Here is a 14,290-nt window from a genome sequence, read left to right as displayed (position 1 = left end):
AAGGCACATTGCGTTAAAAGTCCCACTTCAAAATTATATCTATACGAACGATTATTTAATCTCGTTATACAGAAAGGAAGTAATAGGGACAACTCTATTAAAGGGAAGGCGTATAAAACGAATTTTCTCGCCGAGCAGATCCGAAGGCTATTCCAGCGGATGTTTCAGACCTTATAACGACAAAGTAGGCAGAAGTGAGGACACGTAAGAGAAATGGGAGAAGTTTGATCAGATAGTAGAGCCGTGAGTGCGACATGTTCAACGAATTTCCTCTGCGATGTAAACATATCTTCGTAAGTTTGTGCTGACGGGGAGAAGAATAGGGGAATTCCGTGCAACTACTTCTTTTACAATGAGGCTGACAGTTTCGGCGGCCGTGCCCAATTCCCCTTTTTATTGTCAGCGGTGGCCTTCTTTTCCGCTTTTTCGGTCGAGTACGCAAGTGGAGTTAAATAAACGGACGCAGATAGGTCGAGGTGAAAGCGCTATTTAGCCTATAAAATGTTATACGGAATAAAGTAAAAGTTGCTCAAAAAATTTAGATATTGTAGACAAAAATTTGCAATCTGCATGTGAAGTAATGATTAAATACCCCAAATATACAGGCGGAATCTTAAACGTGTATATATATTTTTGTTGCGGAAATATTATAAATGAGTCCAAGTGAAACTGACTTTTGAAAATTCTAAATGCTTACGGATGTTTTATTATTAAAATTGTTTTATTGACTGTTAATACTACAGGTACAAGAAGATGTTAGTTATGCTTCCAGTCTATATATTCACTTACTGTCTTCGTTTTATATTTTTTATATTTTATTTATATTTGTGACACATGTACTTTTGAATATAAAATTATCAATAAACAATATACCATCTTTAAAGTTAGCAAGAAAAAGTGTTACGACAATTTTTTTGTAAATTGGGAGTCATTTGTATCTGAATTATGTTTCGCTCTGAACGCTTTTTTAAACAATAAACCTAAACGCGTTGTGTTTGTTGTCGTTCGTCTTTATCTTATTTTATTTCTCATTAACTGTCTTTTGAGTACAAGAAAAGATATTACTGTTTAGTTCAAGAGACTGCATATTTGACCAATAGACTCTTTTAGTGTGACTTCACATATCTTCCCTGCAAAGGCAAAAAAGTCTATTTGCAATAATGTGATTTTGAGAAATTCCACATTAGACTTTTTTACCTTGGTATGGCCAGCAAGGTCATAACAGTAGACTGTTTTTTCAATTTTCTAACTTTAAAACCCCTTATCCTAGGAATACCGTTTCTGCACCAAAATGTAGAACTGCTTGTGCGCATTATATTTATATAAATATATTAAAATAGACAATTTTGTGATTAGACTCTTTTGCCTTTGCAGGGAAGATATTTAGGCAACCTGCAACAAATTGTCATAGTTAAAATTATACAGACCGAATCTAACCAAACCACAGAACAATAAAATAAAAAAGTTATTGTAACCTTCGATCAAATGGCGTTTTGAATAGTAAATTATGACAAATATATATATAACTTTTTCGTTGTGTTCGGTTTCGATTTTCCCAACGTGCCTTTATCGAGCTGTTTGGGAAACAAACTTTGTGTGACCCCAAACGAAAGTTCGACAAACTTCTTTCATAAATATTGCAGCTTCCATTCTTCGCATGCAATTATAATGATTTACGTTATTAGCCCCCACTTAGAAGACTTCATTAGTAATATATCCGTTACTGGAAATTTTCCCAGTTTAAATTTGACGTTAATATGTTCATGAGAAATGAATAAGAAGTACTTGTGAAGATAAATTGGATTATAAAAGAAGACATCTAGGTATCTGTCTCGTGTAAAATTGTTTCGCGTCATATCTGGGAAATACTCGGTTATAACGGAAGTAATTTTGCTGGAAAGTGCGGAAATAATGATCAGTTGAATGTTCTTGAGCGCAAATACCTTTTTGATGGTTTCAATGCAATTAAATGATTCTGTAACTGAATTGGATCTGAGTCGTTTTATCACAGGAATTTCTTTAAAAAAACAGTCAGTTCCCGTAAAACTCAAGACTAAAATTTATGAGATATACCTAAATCTTTAATCTGGGAAAGTTTCCAATGGACGTGTTGTTCACACACTGCGCAAAACATAATTACACTAAAAGAATGGAATCTATAATATTTATGAAAAAACTTTGTTGTTCAATAAGCCCTAAAAACTTTTCTTTGGGTCCATATAAAGTTTATATCTTTAACGGCCTTGTGAAGCAGCAGTTAGAAGAAACGAGGCTCCCTCTTATCTGTGAAGTACTAATTTTATTGTTTTTATTTAATTGCAAGCTATAAAAATCAGAAAAGTTGTGATATATTGGTAACGCAGTTTTCTCTATAAATTATTACCTACTAAATAAAGGACCAGAAACTTGTTATAACACGAACAGTAATATTTTTAATGTAAAATGTAATTTGTTATTTAACAACCAACTTAAGAACGCAAGGAAAGGTATTATCCTTCATTTACTATATCTAGTAAAAATGTGACGTTAACCATTATGGTAGTCTCTGAACTGCAGCATTTTCATTGCACAACATAGACACCTTAGGGAGTACTATATCTAGACGTCTAGATCGTGTTTTGGTAAGTGCATGCTTGGGACCGAGCTTAAAATAGCGGTGTACTTGCATGTTAAAGAAATTGTCCTGTTTCAGTTTTCTAAAATATACAGGGTGATTCAGTCATAATGTCATTAATTTGAGCCACGTATTTGGAACACCTAATAAAGACAGAAAATCGGAAAAAATTTGATCGACCTTTTAAAAGATAAGCAAATTACCCTGTAACCGAAACGATAGCTTTGTTTTACTCATTCTCTCTTACTATTCTTTCTTCTCTTAATATAGTAAAATCTCAATATATTTTCATTTGTAAAAGCGATTCAATTAAATTTATTTAGTAACTGTTCTCAAGGTGTACAAACATGTTGTTATATAGAAATCCAAGCAATTATGGAAAGATAGAATAGCGATTAGCCGTTTAAACTTACGCTGCCTAAACATAGGACATGCAATCCTGATAAATAATACGCTGAAATTATTCGTACATTGTAATACCAACTTTGTAATATGAACTGCCCGAAGGACTTGTGCATCTTCCCGACATGTTGACTGATTCCGCGATAAAGCTTTGACAAATCTAAAGGATAAATCAGGACGGCAAGATAAATTATCACGAAGTACCTGGAGCTGTTTTATGTCACTTCATTTCAGCGTCTGTACAACTTGATTTAAATAATAAAAGCTAAAGACAACACGCAATTTATAATTCAAATCTTGTTAAGTGCAACTTCTTCATTAAAAAGTCGCCTTGGCTTTAATTGACGTAGATTAATCATCATTTCTTTCTGCTTGCGAGAAAAATGCCTCCTTAACTTTCTTTATTAGACATGATGTATGAAATATAGGTACCCCCTCGAACGTTGGAAAAACATAATCGTCGTTCCTTTACATAGAATTATATGTAACATAAGTATTGGAAAACTATATCAAAGTATTTATTTACATTTGTTTGTGCAAAATAGCAAATTTCTACGTAATTTTCACCTGATGCATTTAACTACTCCATAAAAAAAACCGATAAGTTAAAGATCTTTTGGGAGGGTAAATAGCGAAACTGATTAAACATCCTCAAGGCAAATAGTTCTGTAGTTCTACTCCCCGAACACAAACTGTAGCGTTTATACGGGTTTTCGGCCACGTAGACTCTGAAAATTGCGTTTCGGTGCACGTCCTGGAAGTCGGCGGCATCGCCGTAGCCCAGAGCGAATTTTAAGGAGTCTTTTTTTGGTGTCTAAGACTCGCGTACAAATAGCATCTGATTTATTGATGCGACCCGCGCGAAATGAGAATAAAAATATCGGATGCATCGGATTAAGCGCATATCGGAGGCGTCCAAGTTATTAAATGATTAATTTTAGGTGTATTTATAATTTTCATTTACAGTCATGTCCGAGGGGACCCAAACTACCACGAGAAACAGGCATTAACTTTTTCGACTATCTTTCCAAAGCTACATGGCGCCCAACGTGGGGCTCGAATGCCCGAAATGCCAAGGGAAAGTAATGAAAGATGACATTTTTTTACACACGTAATGTATTTGCAAGAGAAGGACACAAACAGGATGCTTTATTAAAATTTCATTGAATCTTTTTGTATTATAATTTCTATAATCACCACAATAAATCGATTTTCATTAAATTTTGTGGGGTTCATTTATTTATCTGCGTTTTTTTGCACTTACGAGTATTTTTCGATAGAAATATCCATCCATGTTATTTTTATTACCCTGTACAGAGGCTCTATTGTGCTTAACAATAATAATGCACTAAATTAATAATCCTTTTGCTGAGCATTGTAATTAATTCTTGAGTGGTATGCAAAGTCTCCGTCGTGGATTTAGATCTGCTTATCTTGGACATTTCCACTTGACGAATAGATCCTGGACAGTTAGACCATCTCATCTACCTGTATCAACCTAAGCCGTCTTGGATTACGAGGACGTCGTCTTTTTATGGTCCTGTTTAAGCGGTATTGTTCGCATGAAAACGTCCTTCATTTATTCTCAGAAAGAGTTATTTCTATGGAATACATTCTAGGAAACCCGTTTCGAGATATAGGCGAGAGTAGTTTGCGGATAAATTTCAAATTCTGAAGCATTTGTGAGACGAGATGTGTTTTCGGGAATCGAATGTTTCCGAATTGCCCCAAGAATCGAAATCGTACTTTTTGTATTGGATTGAACTGAATAATTGAAACTTGTCAGTAATGAATGCACGTATTGAAAGTATCTTCTGGTATTTAATTTCTCTATATCGTCTTATATTTTTTTAAACGGAAGAAATGTTGGAAAACTTTCTTGATAAAAGTTGTTGAGAAAACAAGTACTTTCGTGTAATGTAAGCTCGGGAAAATGATTTCAATAACATACGTTACTGCCCAAAGGATGTAAATTTACCAAGATGGAATTTTAAGTCAAATATTTATATCACGCCATAAAAATCTAAGCTTAGGGTTTCCTATTGGCTCTTCCCATTTTCCTGTACTGGTAGCCAGTCATCAGTTCTGATTGGAAGTAAAATATAGTTTTTGATCAACTACTCAAGAACCAGATTTGTATTTCAATCTTGGTACAGTGTACTTTCTTTTCTGTGGTCTGTTACATAAATTTTGAACAAGAACTAAGCAGTGGGATTATGAAGGGTGTAAAGAGTTTGAACTTTTACAAATTAGTACAGAATATTTCTAAATCAAGACTTGTACTTCTTGGGTTTTATTTGTGAATGTGAAAACTCTTCATAATTGAGAAATTGGAGAAAAGTAGTAAGGTTTTATTTTATCAAAATTTGAACAGTGCATTGTACGAGAAAAGTTCTGATTGGAAATGGTCTATCCAAATCTGTGAAAGATTATCTTAATTTGGACGTTATTTGTGCAGGAACTGCAGCGTATCACGTTTGAATTTACAAGACCTTCAAGATGTTATTGCAAGTTTGGATATTTATCTTTAATGAAGCTTTTTGGTGTCTTGTTTACATATGTTAAGAAAAATGGATTATAAATTATATTCGTAAATCAGACCGTAGGCACGGTCCATATGGAGAACTTGAAAGTTATGAAATTTCCTTTCACCACTAAAATCTCATACCCACGCTTCTCCAAACGATATAACAAATTATTTATGTCAAAAATCTGGAGGTATGGATGAAATTTTAAGATATATCATCCCGTCACTCGCCATCCCACACCTACATTTACATCGTATTTATTGGAGGGTGCACACTTAATGTATACTCTCGGAATACAACCGGGAGCATCAGGCTCGGGACCGTCCCTTAATAGAAAGTCTGCGGAGCAACACTAATGCTCCTAATATGTTAATAAATTGAGCGTTGTCAGGCCGTCACTTGGCGTATCTGGGATTCGCCCCGAATGCTTCCCGACGCTTCTTTTCAAACGCCGTTGCAATTATTACGGAACAATTAATGTCAGAGGAACAATCCAGTTTTGATGGCTTTGTTGTATTGTCTGTCATAATGTAGCGGTTGATTTTGGAATAGAGAAGTGGCGATGTTACTTTCTTCCTAACTTGAGTTAAGTTATAGGCGTGGTGTACATTTACAGGCTGTCCCAATATTGTATTCTTCTCAGTCTTCCTTCAGTCTGCGAATAGTGAACAGCGTCTGCAATTCTGTTCCACACTTGACCTTCAATATCAGTACTCACAGAGTACAACTAAAAAAATCACAGGGATTTAAATCAGGTGGACGTGGTGGCCAGTAATTGGAGTATCGTTTCCCTGCTTGTCCATCTGCCTGGGTACAGATAATTTAAATGTTCTCTTATATAGATTAACTGGTAGATCGTCAGAGTATTTCGCAGAAAATCGAGACGAATTGGTAATATAATAGGAACAAGCAGAAAGTTATTGGTAAAACTAATCCACACGTTTATATTAAATTCTCATCGAAAATGTCTTTCCACAAGGCAAGGAAGTTTTAATTTGCGTAAACATGCTGGTTATGAAGCAGAATAATATATTAAAAAAACGAGAATTTGATAAATCAAAAATATACGAACCGATGGTAAAACATAATTCAATGAGATTCGGTTAAAATTTTGGTGAAAGAGTACCAGTAAAAGAAAATTGAAAGAGACAGTATTTTTAAAATAGTCATAGGCGAAAAGTTACGATTTAAATCAGAAATTGGCCCCTTTAGATCTACGGCACTGGTAGTTGAAATGCACAATTACAGGCATGGATTTATAAGTACTAAATTGGTCATCATATTTTTACAAAACATTTTTGTTTATTACCTGTCAAATGTCGCTCCAAAGAATTTCTTTGTGGGACACCTTGAATATTACTCAAACAACTTTTTGATTTATTTACTACGTCGGAAAGAGCTTTGTATTAAAGTACCAATCAACTGATCTGAGTTGTCAAAATGCGTGATAATAATAATCAGTATTGCTCTTTAAAAGTGTACATAAAAATATCCAAGAACGATATTTCGCTTTACTAACCAAATCATATACCTACCTTAAACCTGTCAAGTAATTGAAAGAACATTCCGAAGGGATAAATCCTCGTTTCTTTGAAATATAAAGGATTTGGAAATCTTCACTAAATGTCTGAATACCGTCAATATTACCTTTATACACACGACATGAATTTGATTTTACATAATAAAACGATCGCTTTCCGATTTATGTTGCATTGAAAATGAAAAATATGTATTTAATATATTCGATATTCCTTCCTTTGGGATAATTAAGTGAAACCTAATATTGCTGATAGCTAATAGATTGTATGCCGCAATTTTCTGATATATTTTATCTGCTCCCATTAAAGTAAATAGACTATTAAATACATTGTTTTTAAGGAGGTAATTGTGGCTGATTTCCACCCACCATGTCTCTTGATTGCTAATACATCAACTCCTATATCAGCCAGTAACGCTGCCGATGTTCTTCGGAATGAATAGCCTGTATATGTTTCAGGATGTTGTAGTTTCAAAAACTGTGCAATTTTATTAGTCTAATCTAATATGTGTTGTCGGGTGGCCCAACGAGATAATCGTTGACTTGGTCTCTTGTAAAAACGTTTGACTTTTTAGGTGTACAGCCGTCATTCTTACGTTTCAAAAATGCTCTCAGCTTGGGGTATTTTGCGTTCTCCTCCTTGGAAATAGTTGACTTAATCATTGAGTATTCACTCCACAAATTCGCCGGTGACTTTAAAGTTTTTGACTTCTTCATGAAATATGCTAGCAGTGACATTTCAAAAACACCAGTATTTTTGTTCTGGCACCATTTCCATATGAGCATCCGTAGCGCACTTTTGACTTCTCGGGCAATTAAAAATTCGCAGTCAGCATTTGCTGCACTTTCTATTTGAAAATCACTCATTTAGAAATAATAATTCAAAACCAGCAAAATTGTAACTTTTATGTAGCTTTGTTTATAAATACATTAGAAACGACAAAATCCAAATAACCGACTTTGCAAAATTTCGAATAATGTCAGAATGAATTGATTAAGAAATGTCAAAAATAAAACCTAATCTTTATTTCATGAACCTTAAAGAGCTGTGTGAGCAGATAAAATGTTATACACGACGCAGCAGTTAAGTATAATTACCAGTCTCGCCAGCCCTCGCTCCGCTCGGGCGCAAAATCGTCCTCGACTGGTAAATAATACTTAACTCCTTTATTGTGTAAATAACTATTACCTAGTTATAAATATATACAGGATCTTGATTAGCCACGCGCCTTTTTTACACGAGTGGCTATAATTTAGAGAATATAACCCCATCGGTCAACTCTCTCCTCTCGTATCGAATTCCTAATCAGATATGCACCTGACAAACTTAGAATACATCCGAAAACGCCCGGACCGGAAACCCTGTGCTAATAGAACGTCTGGGGAGCGACACTAATGCTTGTAATATGCTAATAAATTAAGTGTTGTCAGACTGACACTTGATTGTATCTCAGTCGCGGGCACGGAAGCAAAAGCTTCTTGCCGCACAATTAATGTCGTTGGGAACAATTCCGTTCCGTTCTCTCTTTATAATCTGATACGAATTGTGTACTTTCGCCAAGGAAACATAACTGGACTGCAATAAGTAAACATTGAAATCCATTCTACAAAAATATCTTATTCGTTTATTTAAATAGATTGGGCTGTTAAAAACTTAGGAATAGTTATTGATTAGCTACCGCAAAAATATACAATGGTTTCTGCTAAATAATCATTTCGGAACCTATTAACAAAGTTCGCATGCGATAATCAAGGAGCAAAGTTAATTGCGCGATCATAGCGGAATTAAGTGTAATTGGAAGAACAATATTCGAGGATACTCTTCAGACTTTTGAGCATAACGGTAAATGGCTGCGTCCGAATGGTCCATTAGAACAGATAAATTAAGTCCAACACGATCCTAACAAGATATTACATGCTTAACGTGAGCGCATTAATTCTACCGGATGTGCTCGAATTGGATGTGAATTTGGATTCCTGCAGAAAGTTATCGCATTACTTTGGTTCATAATACACTCATAAAATTGTTGATGTTTATATAATTTACACAAAGTCATTATATTTACGTACCTTAGTATTTATTTATAACATTGGGTGGATAAAACGCTGTGCTATATTATTGCGCCACAAATTAATCTAAACATGCCTAGTGAACAACTAGCATTTGAGCCAAATCAGGTCATCTAAGTGTACACATTTATTAATATATTTACATCAGTAAAATAAAAAAAATTATTTAATTTTCTTTGGAGTTTATTTCCTGCAAATATTAACGATGTTTTTGTGTAATATACGGCGCTTTGTTAAATCATCAAAAGTATTAGTTTCATTAATATCGTCGGAATAAGAGAAAAATGAGTAAATATTGGCCTTTATTTGTGTCATGTCCCTTATATTTCTCAGATAGGTTTTGTGGAACACTTCATGAGAGCCAATCTTTGGATCGTGTATCATTTATGTAAATATTTGTGTAAGAAATGAACTTTTAGCACTGTCTAACGGTTACAGCATGTCTGGACCGACAGATGAAAGCTAAGATAGTTATTCGTTATTTTAAGTTTGGTATAAGACTAAATTTATTATGCATATAATATTAATTGAGTAAAACTAATTGTAAGATAACATTTAAATAATAAATTAAAATATTTTTGTTTGACCTAAGACCCTAATCAGATGGACCCTTTAGATAAATAATGTCTAGCACGATGTTATCAAGATATATATGCTTAAGGCGAGCGCAATAATTCCGCTGAATACGGATTTTGAATCATTTTTTTATGTGCCACATAAATTAAGTAAATCTAAGCAACTTCCACGCGACTTGAATTAATTCAAGTTTATCAGCCAATTATCATATTCCTCGTGTTTTGTGGAGCCAAAAGAAAAAAGATTAAAACAGAGCACCTAGAGTGTATGTTTCCTATCCCAAAGCATGGGAACCTGTGAAACCAATTTGCGGGGAAGTGGAGTGTGCGAGGTAATCTGACCGCGCATACTTTGAACAGGTCCGGAATAAGCAATATCTTTCACTCATGACAAATATTCATTTTTCAAGATTGGAATTCAGAAAATAATATAATTTTAATGTCTTGCTTATATTAAATAAACCTACAAAACAATCTAAATGTATTTATTGTCCTTTAAGTAATGTTAGTTTATTTAATATTTGTCTTTTAGTAGATTTCAATGAATTAAATATTTTAACTTCATGATTTATTCTCACATCGATATACTTTTCACATACAGTCCCCACAAGTTCATATGCATATTTTTAAATATGTTAACATTCAAAAAGTTTTTTAATACATATGATACACAATTTTATTGGGCTTGTAGTCTAGCTAATTCAAAGACACCCTTCGGATTTATAGCCCTGGTACAGCGTCCATTAGGGGCGATAAATTAAATCCAACGCGATCGTAACAAGATATTAGAACTAACGTGGGGACATTAATTTCGCGGAATATAGTCGGATAGGATGTGGATCTAGATTTCAGTGGAAACATTGGCGTTAACTCACCGCATTAATGTAATTGATAAGGCTGAGGCCGCCGTCCCAAGGCTGCTCCTTGTCGCAGGACACGTTGGACAGCTTCAGGGTGTGCGACTGCTCCAGCGTCTGCAAGCCGATGGCGAAGACGAAAACAGAGTCGTACATCAGGGCGGCTTCCGCCTGTAAAGGAACGAATTCGCTTGTATAGCTTTCTGTTACATGTCGAGGAAGAACCACGAATTTCATACTCCAGTAAACCTATGTAGAACTTGCTCATAAATTTGTTCGTAAAATTTGAATTGTTGACAAAACTTGAGTGGAAAGTTTGTAAACAAGTTTGTAAAAAAAGTGTAATAGGTATATATTTTTTGATATCTCCAAAACTTGAAACATAGAGCAAAGTCCGAGATTAACACTTTTGTGACGTTAACCTTTTTTTAACGGTAAGAAATTTTTGTCAGATATTTTATATTTATTAGGTCAGGAAGGAACAACTAAAATAACATTTCGGGAGGAATGAACCCTGTGCCGCTTCGAGCGACTTATTCGACTAACTTTTGAAAGCTCTGAAAGACAGTTCCAGGGGGACATGCATCCATCTAAATCATTCATGAAATGTCTCATCGATTACTCTCCAGAATCGCGGTTAATGTTGTTTAGAAAGCACCTTCCTCCATCGACTTTTTGACGTTCGAGACGTATATTTATGCACAAAATACCTAACTCGTCGAAAACTAAAGTAGCTCAAATATTTGGTAGGTTAAAAACGCCTTTACACTTAAATCTCTTTTATGGAGACCGACAGCTTTGAAATTTAACAACAAAAGCATTTTTACTATGAAGTAGTTTCTTACAAAAAAACAAACTATAAAAAGAGTAAATTAAGAAGTACAGATTTCGAATTTGACGTTAATATTTTAGTATTTTTAATATACAGGACAAAATACATCCAACAGGATTTGCAGTAACACATACATTCTGCGTAAAACTTTTACACCTTTTAACGAAAAAAATACCTTGCAGGGAAAGCTCTTATGATGTTTTATGCGGGACATTTTCAGTTGGATAAATATAAAATGGACTGGCGTGAAGTTCTTTCACGTTACAAGCGCCAATTTGTAAATCCAAAAAGCGACCACCGCTTGGCAAAGTGACATGAAAAAAAAACATTTGTTCGTACTTCTGTACTAAAAAAGGCGATTCCTTTCAACATCAAAATACGTTTCAAAAGATGAAATATGGCTGAACCACATATAAGAAGTATCTTTTACTACTGTTTATTTACTTTTTTGACTTTTTTTTATATATCTTAGATATTTCCATTTTTTTTTTCAAGGTTATATTCCTATTTCGGAAGAACGTATTATTTTAGTTATTTCATAACATTTACTTTTTAAGGCTCATACTATTTGCTTCATCATAAGACTATAGGCCAGGAAAAAGAGCAGGGAAATAATGACCATTTCACGACTTTTTGTTTCGGCAAGCTGAAATTATCACTATAGATGCTAAATATTATGTACAATAACATTTTAGTTTCCACAGTCATAAAAATGGGGGGGGGAAGATTGTTTACAGGGGGATTGTATAATTTTTACGTAAATTCACATTTTTCGCTTATAACTTTTTTTCGTTCATTTCCACGAGAAAACTGCAAAGTACTTTTTTTTCGTCTTCAAAAACCTACAAAACTAGCCCTCGAGTGTCAAAAAAATATTGATCAGATCAAAAGTTATAAACAGAATAAGTTTATTTATGACATTTGAATTAAACATTTATAAACTGCGTTATTATTACCAGAACGTTTTGGCATCGCATCCTCTCATTCCTTATCACTGTCTAATAACTCACACGAAATCTGGTATCGGTAAGTTGAATAGTTTACAAGTTATGGTCTTATAAACAAATTAACTAATTATTAGTCTGGAGCGTCTTCCACAATCGCACTGATTTTTTTCATGGTAGATTTCATAATACATTGAAATCTACCATTTTTTTTAAATTTCAAATTTGATTTTTTTTATTTTTTAGCCTTAGTTGCAAAATGAAATATACAACGCACACGCGTGATATAGTTATATATTATTACATATTCGGAAAGCTTATGAAAAGAGCTTTAAGTTAAAAGAAAGTCGTCAAGATTCGTTGAAAAACAACGGAGTTACAGGCTGTCAAATATATTATTTTCAAGCAAATTTCGTTTTTTTAACGGCAGGACTATGAATATTTTCTTCGGACTCGCTGTCGTTCGTTTCCCCCACCCTTCCGCCGCGCCACAGCTTGCCGAAAAATCAAGCGACCCACTGACTTATAACAATATTTCTTATGCACTTATATACTTCCACAAATAAAATATTTTTATCTGGGAAAGTACCTACTCGGGTTGCCAGTTATGACAGTATTTTTTTTACCGCTACCAACCTAATTTGTTTAATAACAGGCCGTCAACTTTGACAGCCTGTAATTTTTTTACAGGCTTTACATATAACACAAAATATAAAACAAAACAAGAATAAGTTAAAGGAAATTAAAAAAACAATTTAAAAGAAAGAAAACTATCCAAATACATTTTCAATATGGGCACCTTGAACCTCCACTCACTTCCTACGAATGATATTTGTTTGTACGTTCTAACATAATAATTATGTCCAACAAAAATGAAATACAAAAAATGGTGGAGGCACCGCCCGATGTACTTTGTGACAAAATCACAAATATTTCCTAAACTGTTAATTTTACCGAGTTGAATCAAGAAGGTATTATCGTTGACAAATTCTTCAGGGAATTATTTTTGAAACAGGCAGATTACGATCGTCATCTATGCAAAAATTGTGAACCATTGGGCATAGCCCGTCCCTGGCGTTCTGGGCATAATGAAGTATCGCTTACAACATCAAAAACAAGCTGTACACATGTGTTATCAATCACCAAATTTGCATCATGCTGAAGTTAATAGTTTAGAAAGTGTAAATAAAAATAACTTTTTAATTTTTACCTTTGTGGGCCCGTATGGAAAAAAATATATGAGGTACTGTCCTCATCTATTCGTACTCGACTACTATGTACCTCATGTAATGTTTTAATAGGGAGATAGACCAAAAATAATATTTATGACGAATTTATGTCCCGCATCCCTGTTAAAGAGGATGCACATTTGTTACATAATGGAAGCGTTAAATACCCGAACTAATGCACTCGAAATGCAGCATTCATCTTTCTGCATTAACGACCGCGGTGGGTAGTAATTTGCACATTAGTTCCGTTCAATATGTTCTCGTTCCTTGTAGCCATTAATTGAGCCATCTGCCAAGTCTGAATTCATAAAACTCGATCGGGAATCACTCGGTTAATTGAATGCTGAATGTACATTTCTTCCGGTGAGAATTTTCCATAAATCGCCCTGCTTCGCAGCGCCGTAGTCGAACGCCGATTGTGATTGCGACAGGTAAATATGAAACATGTGCGTTTAAACTTGCATTAATTAAATGAAAAACCGCTTCAGAGAAGAAATATGACTATGAAGAAATGAAATACGACTGCGGATGTGGTTATATGTGGATATTTAACGTGGTGACAATAAACTGAGAATAATTTGTAACTGATAAAAATATCGAAAAACTATGGTCGAGAAATAAAAAAGTTACGGGCTGTTCGTCAGTTTAAAATACTTTGGGTGACCTTGGTGACTTAAAACATAACAATGTCTATGTCTACAC

At 34.2% G+C, this 14,290-nt stretch overlaps 1 protein-coding gene across 4 annotated transcripts in view; it reads right to left on the bottom strand.

Moving 5' to 3' along the window:
* Positions 1-10,754, bottom strand: part of LOC108916570 (glutamate receptor ionotropic, kainate 2-like) — a 35,195-nt gene extending 24,441 nt beyond the window's left edge. For 2 of the 4 annotated variants that reach the window (XM_018722855.1, XM_023456341.1), the window contains exon 1: positions 10,602-10,754. In XM_018722855.1, coding sequence (XP_018578371.1) covers positions 10,602-10,739 — 138 coding nt within the window. In that variant the 5' untranslated portion in view covers positions 10,740-10,754. The remainder of the gene's footprint in view (positions 1-10,601) is intronic. The other 2 variants (XM_018722854.2, XM_018722853.2) reach the window with 1 other exon arrangement.
* Between the last annotated feature and the right edge of the window lie 3,536 nt (positions 10,755-14,290).

This window comes from Anoplophora glabripennis, unplaced genomic scaffold (assembly GCF_000390285.2).
Source record: "Anoplophora glabripennis isolate ALB-LARVAE unplaced genomic scaffold, Agla_2.0 scaffold1404, whole genome shotgun sequence".
NCBI classification, from domain to species: domain Eukaryota; kingdom Metazoa; phylum Arthropoda; class Insecta; order Coleoptera; family Cerambycidae; genus Anoplophora; species Anoplophora glabripennis.
The sequence above is the reverse complement of the archived record's forward strand: the minus strand, read 5'-3'. Positions and strand labels throughout refer to the sequence as shown.